Source organism: Schistocerca cancellata, chromosome 8 (genome assembly GCF_023864275.1).
Source record: "Schistocerca cancellata isolate TAMUIC-IGC-003103 chromosome 8, iqSchCanc2.1, whole genome shotgun sequence".
Classification (NCBI taxonomy): domain Eukaryota; kingdom Metazoa; phylum Arthropoda; class Insecta; order Orthoptera; family Acrididae; genus Schistocerca; species Schistocerca cancellata.
Genome location: NC_064633.1, coordinates 398,810,865 through 398,826,554, shown reverse-complemented (window position 1 = coordinate 398,826,554; position 15,690 = coordinate 398,810,865). Strand labels below are relative to the sequence as shown.

Genomic DNA, 15,690 nt, shown 5'->3' with positions numbered 1-15,690 from the left:
TTCACAGAGGAAGACCGCACTGCAGTTCCTTCTCTAAATCCTCGCACAAACGAAAAAATGGCTGACATCAAAATAAGTGTCCAAGGAATAGAAAAGCAACTGGAATCACTCAACAGAGGAAAGTCCACTGGACCTGACGGGATACCAATTCGATTGTACACAGAGTACGCGAAAGAACTTGCCCTCCTTCTAACAGCCGTGTACCGCAAGTCTCTAGAGGAACGGAAGGTTCCAAATGATTGGAAAAGAGCACAGGTAGTCCCAGTCTTCAAGAAGGGTCGTCGAGCAGATGCGCAAAACTATAGACCTATATCTCTGACGTCGATCTGTTGTAGAATTTTAGAACATGTTTTTTGCTCGAGTATCATGTCGTATTTGGAAACCCAGAATCTACTATGTAGGAATCAACATGGATTCCGTAAACAGCGATCGTGTGAGACCCAACTCGCTTTATTTGTTCATGAGACCCTGAAAATATTAGATACAGGCTACCAGGTAGATGCTATTTTCCTTGACTTCCGGAAGGCGTTCGATACAGTTCCGCACTGTCGCCTTTTATAAACAAAGTAAGAGCCTACGGAATATCAGACCAGCTGTGTGGCTGGATTGAAGAGTTTTTAGCAAACAGAACACAACATGTTGTTATCAATGGAGAGACGTCTACAGACGTTAAAGTAACCTCTGGCGTGCCACAGGGGAGTGTTATGGGACCATTGCTTTTCACAATATATATAAATGACCTAGTAGATAGTGTCGGAAGTTCCATGCGGCTTTTCGCGGATGATGCTGTAGTATACAGAGAAGTTGCAGCATTAGAAAATTGTAGCGAAATGCAGGAAGATCTGCAGCGGATAGGCACTTGGTGCAGGGAGTGGCAACTGACCCTTAACACAGACAAATGTAATGTATTGCGAATACATAGAAAGAAGGATCCTTTATTGTATGATTATATGATAGCAGAACAAACACTGGTAGCAGTTACTTCTGTAAAATATCTGTGAGTATGCGTGCGGAACGATTTGAAGTGGAATGATCATATAAACTTAATTGTTGGTAAGGCGGGTACCAGGTTGAGATTCATTGGGAGAGTCCTTAGAAAATGTAGTCCATCAACAAAGGAGGTGGCTTACAAAACACTCGTTCGACCTATACTTGAGTATTGCGCATCAGTGTGGGATCCGTACCAGATCGGGTTGACGGAGGAGATAGAGAAGATCCAAAGAAGAGCGGCGCGTTTCGTCACAGGGTTATTTGGTAACCGTGATAGCGTTACGGAGATGTTTAACAAACTCAAGTGGCAGACTCTGCAAGAGAGGCGCTCTGCATCGCGGTGTAGCTTGCTCGCCAGGTTTCGAGAGGGTGCGTTTCTGGATGAGCTATCGAATATATTGCTTCCCCCTACTTATACCTCCCGAGGAGATCACGAATGTAAAATTAGAGAGATTAGAGCGCGCACGGAGGCTTTCAGACAGTCGTTCTTCCCGCGAACCATACGCGACTGGAACAGGAAAGGGAGGTAATGACAGTGGCACGTAAAGTGCCCTCCGCCACACACCGTTGGGTGGCTTGCGGAGTATAAATGTAGATGTAGATGTAGATGTAGATCACACACATCCATGCCCGAGGCAGGATTCGGACCTGCGACTGTAGCGATCGCGCGGTTCCAGACTGTAGCACCAAGATCAAGCGAGTATCTTCAGCCAATGTGGGGAGTAAGTTTCTCGGTTACACAATATACTCCGCTGCTGTTAATCAGACACTAGGTCGCTAATGGCCTATTAACCAATCACAGACTACACCCCTCCCCATAAGATCAATGTATACAACTCGCCACACCTGTAGCGGGGGACTGTCAATTACTATTCCGACGATAGAGCATTCCGTCTACACTATGTGATCAAAAGTATCCGGACACCTGGCTGAAAATGACTTACAAGTTCGTGGCGCCCTCCATCGGTAATGCTGGAATTCAATATGGTGTTGGCCCGCCCCTAGCCTTGACAGCCTCCATTCTCGCAATCATACTTTCAGTCAGGAAGGTTTGTTGGTGGTATGGCAACCCATTCTTCACGGAGTACTGCACTGAGAAGAGGTATCGATGTCGGTCGGTGAGGCCTGGCACGAAGTCGGCGTTCCAAAACATCCCAGAGTTGTTCTATATGATTCAGGTCAGGACTTCGTGCAGGCCAGTCCATTGCAAGGATGTTATTGTCGTGTAACCACTCCGCCACACCCCGTGCATTATGAACAGGTGCTCGATCGTGTTGAAAGATGCAATAGCCATCTCCGAATTGCTCTTCAACAGTGAGGAGCAAGAAGGTGCTTAAAATATCAATGTAGGCCAGTGCTGTGATAGTGCCACGCAAAACAACAAGGGGTGCAAGTCTCCTCCATGAAAAACACGACCACACCATAACACCACCGCCTCCGAATTTTACTGTTGGCACTACACACGCTGGCAGATGTTGTCCACCGGGCATTTACCGTACCCACACCCTGCCATCGAATCGCCACATTGTGTGCCGTGATTCGTCACTCCATACAACGTTTTTCCACTGATCAATCGTCCAATGTTTACGCTCCTTGCACAAAGCGAGGCGTCGTTTGATATTTACCGGCTTGATGTGTGACTTATGAGCAGCCGCTCGAACTTGAAAGCCAAGTTTTTTCACCTCCCGCCTAACTGTTATCGTACTTGCAGTGGCTCCTGATGCAGTTTGGAATTCCTGTGTGATGGTCTGGATAGATGCCTGCCTATTACACATTACGACTCTCTTCAACTGTCGGCGGACTGTCAGTCAACAGACGAGGTTGGCTTGTACGCTTTTGTGCCGTACGTGTCCCTTCTCTATCACATCGGAAACAGTGGATCTAGGGATGTTTAGGAGTGTGGAAATCTCACGTACAGACGTATGACGCAAGTGACACCCAATCACCTGACCACGTTCGAAGTACGTGATTTCCGTGGAACGCCCAATTCTGCTCTCTCACGATGTCTAAATGCACCTGCTACGAGGAACGTATGTTTTTGGGGGTGTCCAGTTACATTTGATCACATAATGTACGTTTAAAGAGACTTCATTCGAGAAAAGTACATATGCAGGAATATGATGATCGACCACAATGCACTGCAGCACGTGATGGCTAAACATGATGCGAGATGCATAACCAGCAGGAGTTAACGTTAGTTACATGTTCACGAACTGTAACTGAACAAGTAAGTTCCTGACTGATAAACCTAATGGTTCAAATGGCTCTGAGCCTATGGGACTTAACATCTTAGGTCATCAGTCCCCTAGAACTTAGAACTACTTAAACCTAACTAACCTAAGGACATCACACACATCCATGCCCGAGGCAGGATTCGAACCTGCGACAGTAGCAGTCCCGCGGTTCCGGACTGCAGCGCCTAGAACCTTACGGCCACCACGGGCGGCCATAAACTTAATGTTCTGATTTAATATTGTTACAAGTGTTATGGATTAATTTTAGATCACTTTATGTCATATCAAGCAGCGAGAGAAAAAAATAAGCAAAGACGCCTGACCAGTGGTGAATAGTAATATGACTTTTTCCGATAGAGCTAAGATGCGAGTATTTCAGCACCTACTGAAGCTGGAGAGATATGTATTCGGGCTGTGCTGCCACTGTAGAATGGCACCGTTCAAATGTGTAAGAACAGGGGATGGACAAAAATATGCAAACACCAAAAACACAACACATTACCATGCCTAATACATTGTAGGAAGTCTACTGGCTTTCAAAACAGCTTCCAGTCGTCTTGGACTGTACAAATATGGTTTTTAGTGGAATCTTATACCATTCTTCCTACAAAATACGAGATTCAGGTAACGATGATGGAGATGGATAACGATCACGCGTCCCTCTCTCCAAAGTAGACCACAAAGGCTGACTAAAAACGAGATGTGGTGACTGTGGTGACGAGCAGGGAGGCGACATTTCATCCTCGTGTTCACAAAACCAGATCTGGATGATACGACTGTGAGAGCATTATCACCATTGGCGAACAGATATGGCACCATGAGATGGACCTGACAACCCAAAATGGTTACATAATCCTCGGCAGTTATGCAACACTGCAGAGTACTCATGGGTCATACGGAATTCCAGGGTATGTCTGCCCAAATCATCACCGAACCCCCACGCCATGTGTCACTCTTAGGATCTAAACTCGGCCAGAAGTTGTGAAAAGTGTGAAACAAGACTCACCCGACCAAATGACTTTCTTCCACTGCTGTACAGTCCAGGTTTTATGGCTTTGGCGTCACGTTTTCCTGTTACGGGCATTCGCATCACTGATGAGTGGTTTTGAAATTCCAGCTCGCCCTGCAGTTCCAGCTTATGGAGCTCCCTTCGTGTTGCTTTGGTGCTGACAACGTTCACGAGTGTGACAATCAGTTCTGCAGTGATTTTTCCCGCTGCCATCTTCTTATTTTTCGTGACAGTCCTCTCAATGATTGCCCGCACGATCACAGAACACACACTTCATCCGCGTTGTGACTAAGCGGATGACGTTTTTCCGCTTTCCCTGTATGCGGTATAAACTGAAAGTTATATGGAACTAAACAGATGAAACATTTGTGATTCAAAAATCTTATGAGCTTTAAATTTCGATTACAGTGTCGCCCAAGTACACTACTGGCCATTAAAATTGCTACACCAAGAAGAAATGCAGATGATAAACGGGTATTCATTGGACAAATATATTATACTAGAACTGACATGTAATTACATTTTCACGCAATTTGGGTGCATAGATACTGAGAAATCAGTACCCAGAACAACCACCTCTGGCCGTAATAACTTCCCGGGTTCGATTCCCGGCGGGGTCAGGGATTTTCTCTACCTCGTAATGACTGGGTGTTGTGTGCTGTCCTTAGGTTAGTTAGGTTTCAGTAGTTCTAAGTTCTAGGGGAGATAGATGTTAAGTCCCATAGTGCTCAGAGCCATTTGAACCATTTTAGAACCGTAATAACGGCCTTTATACGCCTGGGCATTGAGTCAAACAGAGCTTGGATGGCGTGTACAGGTACAGCTGCCCATGCAGCTTCAACAAAATACCACAGTTCATCAAGAGTAGTGACTGGCGTATTGTGACGAGCCAGTTGCTCGGCCACCATTGACCAGACGTTTTCAGTTGGTGAGAGATCTGGAGAATGTGCTGGCCAGGGAAGCAGTCGAACATTTTCTGTATCCAGAAAGGCCCGTACAGGACCTGCAATATGCGGTCGTGCATTATCCTGCTGAAATGTAGGGTTTCGCACGGTCGAACGAAGGGTAGAGCCACGGGTCGTAACACATCTGAATTGTAACGTCCACTGTTCCAAGTGCCGTCAATGCGAACAAGAGGTGGCCGAGACGTGTAAGCAATGGCACCCCATATCATCACGCCAGGTGATAGGCTAGTATGGCGATGACGGATACGCGCTTCCAATGTGCGTTCACCGCGATGTCACCAAACACGAATGCGAACATCACGATGCTGTAAACAGAACCTGGATTCATCCAAAAAAGTGACTTTTTGCCATTGGTGCACCCAGGTTCGTCGTTGAGTACACCATCGCAGGCGCTCCTGTCTGTGATGCAGCGTCAAGGGTAACCGCAGCCATGGTCTCCGAGGTGATAGTACATGCTGCTGCAAACGTCGTCAAACTGTTCGTGCAGATGGTTGTTGTCTTGCAAACGTCCCCATTTGTTGACTCCGGGATCGAGACGTGGCTGCACGATCCGTTACAGCCATGCAGATAAGATTCCTGTCATCTCGACTGCTAGTGATACGAGGCCGTTGGGATCCAGCACGACGTTCCATATTACCCTCCTGAATCCACCGATTCCATTTTCTGCTAACAGTCATTGGATCTCGACCAACGCGAGCAGCAATGTCGCGATACAATAGACCGCAATCGCGATAGGCTACAATCCGATCTTAATCAAAGTCGGAAACGTGATGGTACGCATTTCTCCTCCTTACACAAGGTATCACAACAACGTTTCACCAGGCAACGCCGGTCAACTGCTGTTTGTGTATGAGAAATCGGTAGGATACTTTCCTTATGTCAGCACGTTGTAGGTGTCGTCACCGGCGCCAACCTTGTGTGAATGCTCTGAGAAGCTAATCATTTACATATCACAGCATCTTCTTCCTGACGGTTAAATTTCGCGTCTGTATCACGTCATCTTCGTGGTGTAGCAATTTTAATGGCCAGTAGTGTACTTTAATCTCCAATAGCATTTGCTATACTACTTTTGAACATGAGCGTTAACTGTGCAAATTACTTTCGATGCGTGTCATGCCAGTTACTCTAAACTGAATGTGGCATCTGTAAATGAAATGAAAGACAGATAATGTTATCAATAGTACGCAGAATGGCTTCCTCATCAAACAGTCACAGCACAATGGCTAACTGTGGAATACTGAAACTGTGCCCTGTTAGAAAACGCATCTGCTGAACTATATGAAAATTTTACAAATGAGAACGGTTCCTAAGTTCATTCCGCAAAGCCCGCTGAGGTCCTACAATTGCTTCTTACTTAGAATGGATCATTCAGCTCACCTTAGTCTGTTTAACAGCCTAATATGAAATGTTGATCTGCTTGTACCTGAAAGTAATCATGCTTAGCTAATTGCCTTATCTTTTAGGGTTAATCTATACCAAGTGGTCCAGCACTGGTTGCTTGACCATCTCAGAAAAATTTTATATTGCCGGGTGAGTTCTCCAATGTTTAGTAGTCACAAAAAAAATTTTTAAGAAATTTATTGTTTATTATTTTGAAATGGCGGCCGTATTTCTTCCAGGCAACATGCGTTTTTTCGTATTTGCAAGCATCTACATTTTTTACAATTATTCAGTAGTGGATTGTCGTAAGCTTTTCGGATACTATGCATTTAGTTCAACAAACTCTGGGCTACAAATTAACATCATTTTCACTTACCTGAACGTCTTCTTTAATATATTTTAATAGCTCAAAGTTATCAGCCACAAATTAAAAAAACTCAATTTTTGAACATTAGTTTTCCAAAGAAAGATTAATTTCTCAGCTTTAATATTTTTTATGCTATTACACCGTATAGTATACTTACATTTTATAGACTATCAATGGTGAGGCGATATATATATATATATATATATATATATATATATATATATATATATATTTGTAAAAAATGTAGATGCTTGCAAATACGAAAAAAGGTATGCGGCCTGGAACAAATATGGCCGCCATTTCAAAATAATAAACAATAATTTTTTTTAAAAAATATTTTTGTTTCTACTAAACATTGAGGAATTTACCCAGCAAATATAAAATTTTTCTGAGACGATCAACCAACCAATAATTTTTCTCTTGGACCACTTAAGGCAACTTTGCCAAATGATAATTTTGACATTTTTCCAAAAACGCAACCAGCTGTCCACGCAATATTGCAAGGCGTGACAGTGGAGTAATATTCGATTTGCATTCAGACGCATTGTCCGAAACAGAGTAAACTGATTCAAACGATGTTTATGTTACGTAAGATTTACTCTTGGCTTCTGCTTGCAATGCAATCCTTACACTACATCGCGGCTAGCACTAGCAACAAATAAGAACTCTATTCTTGTTACCTTTCTCCACATGTGGCGTCACTCTATGAAATCATCTCGAAATCTTCTCATATCCTTAGTCACACCAGGGAGCATCTCAAATAAAATTCATTCTCTAGTCAGCACGTCCACCATCAAAGCTTCTCACTCACCGACCACTCGACATTCTCTCTCGCAGCAGACTCACTCTCTCATTTACTGCTAGTACAACCTCTGGTAGCCAAAGAGTAATACGTCACTCATGTGTTCAGGCATACAAAGATGCTCATATTGGCAAAAATTCCAAACAACACAGCCAACACCACGACTGACAACGTATTGAGTACATTGCACAGGCACCGTTCGTGATCAAATACAACAGCGCAACCTGCCGGCTTGGTTAGCATCTACAATTACGTTAAGGCATGCATTTCTCGCGATGTTTACATATTTTTGTCCGTCTCCTATAACCAATCCACAGCTCCTAATGCATCTGTGATACTTAGAATGTAAATACTAGTCATTCATGGGCTTCAGGTAGCGCTGAATTATAGATGGAGCCTGAGTGTGATTGAAGCTTAAACACAGAGGCGTCTGTGTTTAATAGATAATTCTAAAACTAGGGTAGCCATAGCTAAAATAGTACAATACATCAGGTGTATATAGGGTGGTCCATTGATAGTGAACGGGCCAAATATCTCACGAAATAAGCATCAAACGAAAAAACTACAAAGAACGAAACTCGTCTAGCTTGCCACATGGCGCTATGGTTGGCCCGCTAGATGGCGCTGCCATAGGTGAAACGGATATCAACTGCGTTTTTTTTTAAATAGGAACCCCCATTTTTACTACATATTCGTGTAGTACGTAAAGAAATATGAATGTTTTAGTTGGACCACTTTCTTCGCTTTGTGATAGATGGCGCTGTAATAGTCACAAACGCGTAAGTACGTGGTACCACGTAACATTCCGCCAGTGCGGACGGTATTTGCTTCGTAATACATTACCCGTGTTAAAATGGACCGTTTACCAATGGCGGAAAAGGTCGAAATTGTGTTGATGTATGGCTATTGTGATCAAAATGCCCAACGGGCGTGTGCTATGTATGCTGCTCGGTATCCTGGACGACATCATCCAAGTGTCCGGACAGTTCGCCGGATAGTTACGTTATTTAAGGAAACAGGAAGTGTTCAGCCACATGTGAAAAGTCAATCACGACCTGCAACAAATATTGATGCCCAAGTAGGTGTTTTAGCTGCTGTCGCGGCTAATCCGCACATCAGTAGTAGACAAACTGCGCGAGAATCGAGAATCTCAAAAACGTCGGTGTTGAGAATGCTACATCAACATCGACTGCACCCGTACCATATTTCTATGCACCAGGTATTGCATGGCGACGACTTTGAACGTCGTGTGCAGTTCTGCCACTGGGCACAAGAGAAATTACGGGACCATGACAGATTTTTTGCACGCGTTCTATTTAGCGACGAAGCGTCATTCACCAACAGCGGTAACGTAAACCAGCATAATATCTACTATTGGGCAACGGAAAATCCACGATGGTTGCGACAAGTGGAACATCAGCGACCTTGGCGGGTTAATGTATGGTGCGGTATTATAGGAGGAAGGATAATTGGCCACCATTTTATCGATGGCAATCTAAATGGTGCAGTGTATGCTGATTTCGTACGTAATGTTCTACCAACGTCACTACAAGATGTTTCACTGCATGGCAGAATGGCGATGTACTTCCAACATGATGGATGTCCGGCACGTAGCTCGCGTGCGGTTGAAGCGGTATTGAATAGCATATTTCATAACAGGTGGATTGGTCGTCGAAGCACCATACCATGGCCCACACGTTCACCGGATCTGACGTCCCCGGATTTCTTTCTATGGGGAAAGTTGAAGGATATTTGCTATCGTGATCCACCGACAACGCCTGACAAACTGCGTCAGCGCATTGTCAATGCATGCGCGAACATTACGGAAGGCGAACTACTCGCTGTTGAGAGGAATGTCGTTAAACGTATTGCCAAATGCACAGAGCATTTATTGTATTAATGTAGTATTTACAGGTAATCACGCTGTATCAACATGCGTTCTCAGAAATGATAAGTTCACAAAGGTACATGTATCACATTGGAATAACCGAAATAAAATGTTCAAACGTACCTACGTTCTGTATTTTAATTTAAAAAACCTACCTGTTACCAACTGTTCGTCTAAAATTGTGAGCCATATGTTTGTGACCATTACAGCTCCATCTATCACAAAGCGAAAAAAGTGGTCCAAATAAAACATTCATATTTCTTTACGTCCTACACCAATATGTAATAAAAAATAGGGTTTCCTATTTTAAAAAACGCAGTTGATATCCATTTGACCGACGGCAGCGCCATCTAGCGGGCCAACCATAGCGCCATCTGGTTTCCCCCTTCAAGATAGACAAGTTTCGTTCTTTGTAGTTAAACTATCGAAATATAAAATTGATTGAAAATCCAAATAGTCGCCAGTACCCATTTTTATTGAAGTCGATTAGCGACTCACACAACCGGTTTCGCAACTTTCAAGTTGCAGCTTCTGATGTTTATAATGCTATGTCATACGGTATAGGGAATTATTACAGAATGGCACAGAGTAACAACTGGCTTGGCATAGGCAAAGGTCTCAGCCTACAGCCGGTAAAACCATCATCAATGATGAATGTCAAGTCTGTGCTAAAATCACGAACTGTCATGACTTTGCAGATTAAAATACGTTCCTGTGGGCCTATGTCACGCAACGGACGATGCCACTCGTAAATGTTATCCGAGGAAATATTGGGTCCGGAAGCCGATACGCTTATGTTTGTCACCGACAAAATTGTAATCATAGCGGCTGACAACACAAGCTACGAGGTGTCCAGGGTTTGTTGGCGGAACGTGTGCAGTGGCTGCCGCCCGTGGGCTGCCGTGTCAGTACTCGGTGACAAACAAAAGCGTATCGGCTTCCGGACCCAATATTTCCCCGGATAACATTTACGAGTGGCATCGTCTGTTACTTGACACGCCCACAGGAACATATTATAGTCGGTAAAGTGATGACATTTCGTGATTTTTAAGGAAAGGCAGGGCATCCACCACTGATGATGGTTTTAACAATTGAAGGCTGAGAACTTTGCCTGCGCCACGCCGACTGTTACTCTGCGGATATCTGTAATAGATGCCTTTACCAAATGACATAGCATTATTTACATCAGAAGATGCAATTTAAAAGTTGCGAAACCGGTTGTGTGATTCTCTGATTGACTTCAATAAAAACGACTACTGCTGACTATTAGACTTTCCATTCAGTTTTATATTTTAATAGTTTTAATACCTGTACACTACCGCTCATTAATTTCAATACACCCAATAAATGACATCTAGTTCTCTGTAGATAAGGTCCAATACCGTGGGTATGATTGAGGAAACAAAGGAATAGTGCAACAGTTGTACACATGTCATGATTTTTGTTTGTGATCATCGAGATACAATAGTATCCAACAAACAATGCTGTGTACATAATCGTTATGTACCTATCTGATACGTTTGTTTACCTATTTGCCGACGGACGCCGCATTTGATGCACATGTGTTGTTCCCTGTAGTGATGTGATGTCCGCAGCGGACGGCAAGCATTGCTACGATACATAACAGGTGGTTCCTGCACGTCAGTTCCTTCGTGACATTGAAGTGTGCACATTCCTAGTATGGTTCCCCGATTGGAGATATCCATAGAAAAACGTACTGCAATTGTAGCACTTAGCCAAGCAGGTTTATCTATTCGGCAAATTGCGAAACAGTGTAGCGTGTCTACAAGCGCTTCACCGCCAGAAGACAACAGGTAGCAATAAGAACATACCACGACCAGGACGTCCTGGTAAAAGAACTAAAAGTGATTACAAAGATATCAGAATTAGCAGTAAGAGAAATACGTAGATTCAAAACAGCGTCCCAAATTCGTGAAGAATTGATAGAAATGAACACGACAATGTCTGTTGCAACAGTAAAAAGGAGACTGACTGAAGCCGGTTTGAAAAGATGTGACACAGCAAGAAAACCCCTTCTAAGGCCCATAAATAAACAGAAGAGACTTGAATGGGCTAGAAAATATCGTAATTGGGCATCGTAAGAGTGGACGAAGGTGTTATTCACCGATGAATCGAACCTCGAAGTTTTTGGAACCAAAAGGAGAGTATTTGTCGCCGATTTGTAGGGGAATGGGTAGCCCAGCAGTGTGTTCTACCTACAGTTAAACACGGTGGAGGTTCTATTATGGTTTGGGGATGTTTTTCCGGAGATAGGGTTGGCGACATTGTGAAAATAGAAGGGTGTATTAATCAGAAGCAGTCCCAACGCAGACTTCAGTATGATGCAATACGAAGTGGATTGCGCTTAATAGGGGAAGGGTTCACCTTACAACAAGATAATGACCCAAATCATCGGTCGGCATACTGTACTAACTATATTGCATCAAAGGAAAAACAGAAAGTGCTGAATGATATGGTAAAGCCCCGATTGTAATCCCATTGAAATGGTCTGGGACGAAGTGGAAGACGTATCAGGGAAGTTAATATATCCAGCAAGGAATATCTCTGGGATATTGTTAAGGATGTGTGGAATCGTCTAGATTCACGATTCCTACAAAAACTGATTCACCGCATGCCTCGAGTTTGTGAGGCAGTCATTAAATCCAAAGTAGGATACTTTGATGAAAGTAAAATATAATGATTGTGATTGTATTATATATTTTGAAGTTAAAGTTTTGTGAGAAATAACGTAAATTTGAAGTACCAGGGTATATTGTAATTAATGAGCGGTAGTGTATGTAAACACCCGTATACCGCATGAATTGGGCTTCAGTTGCTTATAATTACTGCAGCTGTTGCTACCCTAGATTTAAAAATTATCTGACGTAAGGGAGTTACAGTTGCTGTTGCGGGTGGACACCGTGCCGCCATGGAGGAAATTCTTCATGGGACAGCAGATGTCCTCCTCGGTTGAAAATGGAGCTGATACACCACTGTGCTTCAACTTCTGGTCGAGCTGCAGGTAGAGTCTGTGGCGGCTGTTCCTCCTCCAGTACCCGGGAGTCAGCCGACCTGCTGAGTGCAGAAGGAGTGGGAACGCTCGCTCCCGTGTTCCAGTTGCTGGTGGAGCTGGAGACGGAGCCGATGGAGCTGCGGCTGCCGCTGTGGCTGGGCACCGTCCCGCTGTGCAAGCAGTTCCCCAACCTGCTGGCCGCTGCGGACGTCGACCCCGGCCTCTCCAGGGTGCGCTTCCCGGCCGCCACCGTGGCCAAGTATCCAGACCTCCGTGAGTACCTCCACAAGCAAATAAGTTGCCGGGGTAGGGAAACACATTGCCGGAAAAAAATTAATACGCCCTTTTAGAGGTATCCAGTTCACTCAAAATTTATTGTTGCAACAGTGCATATGGAGTACATGAAATGATTACATTTACAGATCAATAGCACAACCTGTTCTGAAGTACCAGGTACCGACCCACCCTGAAACACCAGTGTTAGAACGGGGTGTAGATTCCACGGGCGGCAATGAGGGCGCTGACTTGGCATCCAGTCGATCGTACAAATGGCGACGCCGTCCGGGGATACGTTATTCCACGCCTGCTCGCCCTGTTCAAGTAGTTCTGTAAGAGTTATTGGACGGCGAGTCACACGAGTCTCTACTCGTCCTATCATATCCCACACTTTCTCGATTGGAAATTGTGCTGGCCAGGAAAGTTGCTGCACGTCTTACAGAGCACGTTGAGTTTCATGGGCAGTGTGTGGGCCAACATTATCCTGTTGGAACAACACTTTCTTGTTGCAAGAACGGTAAAAGATCGGATCTAATAACATCCAGCGCATATCGACCACTGGTTAGAGTCCCCTCTAGAAACACCGAAGGTGAACAAGAGTTGTACTTTATCGCACCCCAGACCATAAGTCCTAGGGTGGGACCATGGTGTCTTGGACGAATGCATACCAGATCCACATCGTACGCACACACGAGCATCACTTGCTAGCAGGCAGAATTGCTTTCATCACTGAAGACCAAGGTGCGCCATTCCAACTTCCAAGTGATCCTCTTATGGCACCTGTCGAACAGCGCACGTCGATGTTGTGGCGTGAATGGAGGTCGCGATAGAGGTGTGCGCGCCCATAGTCTCTCTGCTAATAACTGGTTCACTACAGTTCGTGTCGACTCTTCTGGGCTTACAAGACTCATCTCTGCTGTCGTGGTCACTGCCCCTGCTGCCCTTACAATGCGACGATCCTGGCGAGCGTCTGTGCTGCGTGGACGTCCAGAATCTCGTCTACGGGTTTGAGCATGTTCACGTGACAACTGATACCAGCATCGTTGCACAACTGGCGCAGCACGTCCAACTTGTGGGGAAATTCTCCGAAAGGACCATCTTGTCACTGCCCGCATCTCGTGGTCGTGCGGTAGCGTTCTCGCTTCCCACGCCCGGGTTCCTGGGTTCGATTCCCGGCGGGGTCAGGGATTTTCTCTGCCTCGTGATGGCTGGGTGTTGTGTGCTGTCCTTACGTTAGTTAGGTTTAAGTAGTTCTAAGTTCTAGGGGACTGATGACCATAGATGTTAAGTCCCATAGTGCTCAGAGCCATTTGAACCATCTTGCCACTAGGAAGACCCAATTTGAATCCTGTCAAATTCGCTCTGTTGGCTGTAGGAAGCATGAGTGCCTCTCCGTGGCATGGTTGCTTGCTTGCTTCACACGTCTGCAACACACGAAGCCTTCTGTCTATGAACATTCCCTATTAAAGGGTAGACACAGATGGCGCTTTGGTAGCTATGTTACAACGCTATCTGATGACGGACGACGTTGAAACCATTATCAGTGCATCTTCTATCTCTTAGGAGGCATTTGCCGTCATCGGATCAAAATAGACGTCGTCTTTCCAGGTGTACATTACTATTTCTTTTTTCCTGACAGTGTACTTCCGGGAAACAAACCTGGGGGATAAGTCCACCAAACGCGTGCTTCATGCAGCAGTTGACCTGTTTATACACATTAACCAGCAATTTGACGTCAAGACGATTCTAGAGCTCTTTCCAAAGTCTATAGAAGAAGTTGACGGGTGATTTTAAGTACTACAGTGTAGGAAATGGAAAAACATACCCGCTAAAACCGACACCAGTATTTTATGGTATCTGTTTCGTCTCGGTTATTACAGGTGTTTTTATTTTATACTAATATCCCCCCACGAACCATGGACCTTGCCGCTGGTGGGGAGGCTTGCGTGCCTCAGCGACACAGATGGCCATACCGTAGGTGCAACCACAACAGAGGGGTATCTGTTGAGAGGCCAGACAAACGTGTGGTTCCTGAAGACGGGCAGCAGCCTTTTCGGTAGTTCCAGGGGCAACAGTCTGGATGATTGACTGATCTGGCCTTGTAACACTAACCAAAACGGCCTTGCTGTGCTGGTACTGCGACCGGCTGAAAGCAAGGGGAAACTACAGCCGTAATTTTTCCCGAGGGCTTGCAGCTTTACTGTATGGTTAAATGATGATGGCGTCCTCTTGGGAAAAATATTCCGGAGGCAAAATAGTCCCCCATTCGCATCTCCGGGCGGGGACTACACAAGAGAACGGCGTTATCAGGAGAAAGAAAACTGGCGTTCTGCGGATCGGAGCGTGGAATGTCAGATCACTTAATCGGGCAGGTAGGTTAGAAAACTTAAAAAGGGAAATGGATAGGTTAAAGTTAGATATAGTGGGAATTAGTGAAGTTCGGTGGCAGGAGGAACAAGACTTTTGGTCAGGTGAATACAGGGTTATAAATACAAAATCAAATAGGGGTAATGCAGGAGTAGGTTTAATAATGAATAAAAAAATAGGAGTGCGGGTAAGCTACTACAAACAGCATAGAGAACGCATTATTGTGGCCAAGATAAACACCAAACCCACGCCTACTACAGTAGTACAAGTTTATATGCCAACTAGCTCTGCAGATGATGAAGAAATTGATGAAATGTATGATGAGATAAGAGAAATTATTCAGGTAGTGAAGGGGGACGAAAATTTAATAGTCATGGGTGACTGGAATTCGACAGTAGG

At 44.7% G+C, this 15,690-nt stretch overlaps 1 protein-coding gene across 1 annotated transcript in view; it reads left to right on the top strand.

Annotated features, from left to right (window-relative positions):
• LOC126095594 (arrestin domain-containing protein 17-like) overlaps window positions 1-15,690 on the top strand; it is a 197,935-nt gene that overhangs the window by 155,836 nt on the left and 26,409 nt on the right. The window contains exon 9 of the mRNA XM_049910367.1: window positions 12,753-12,921. Coding sequence (XP_049766324.1) covers window positions 12,753-12,921 — 169 coding nt within the window. The remainder of the gene's footprint in view (window positions 1-12,752; window positions 12,922-15,690) is intronic.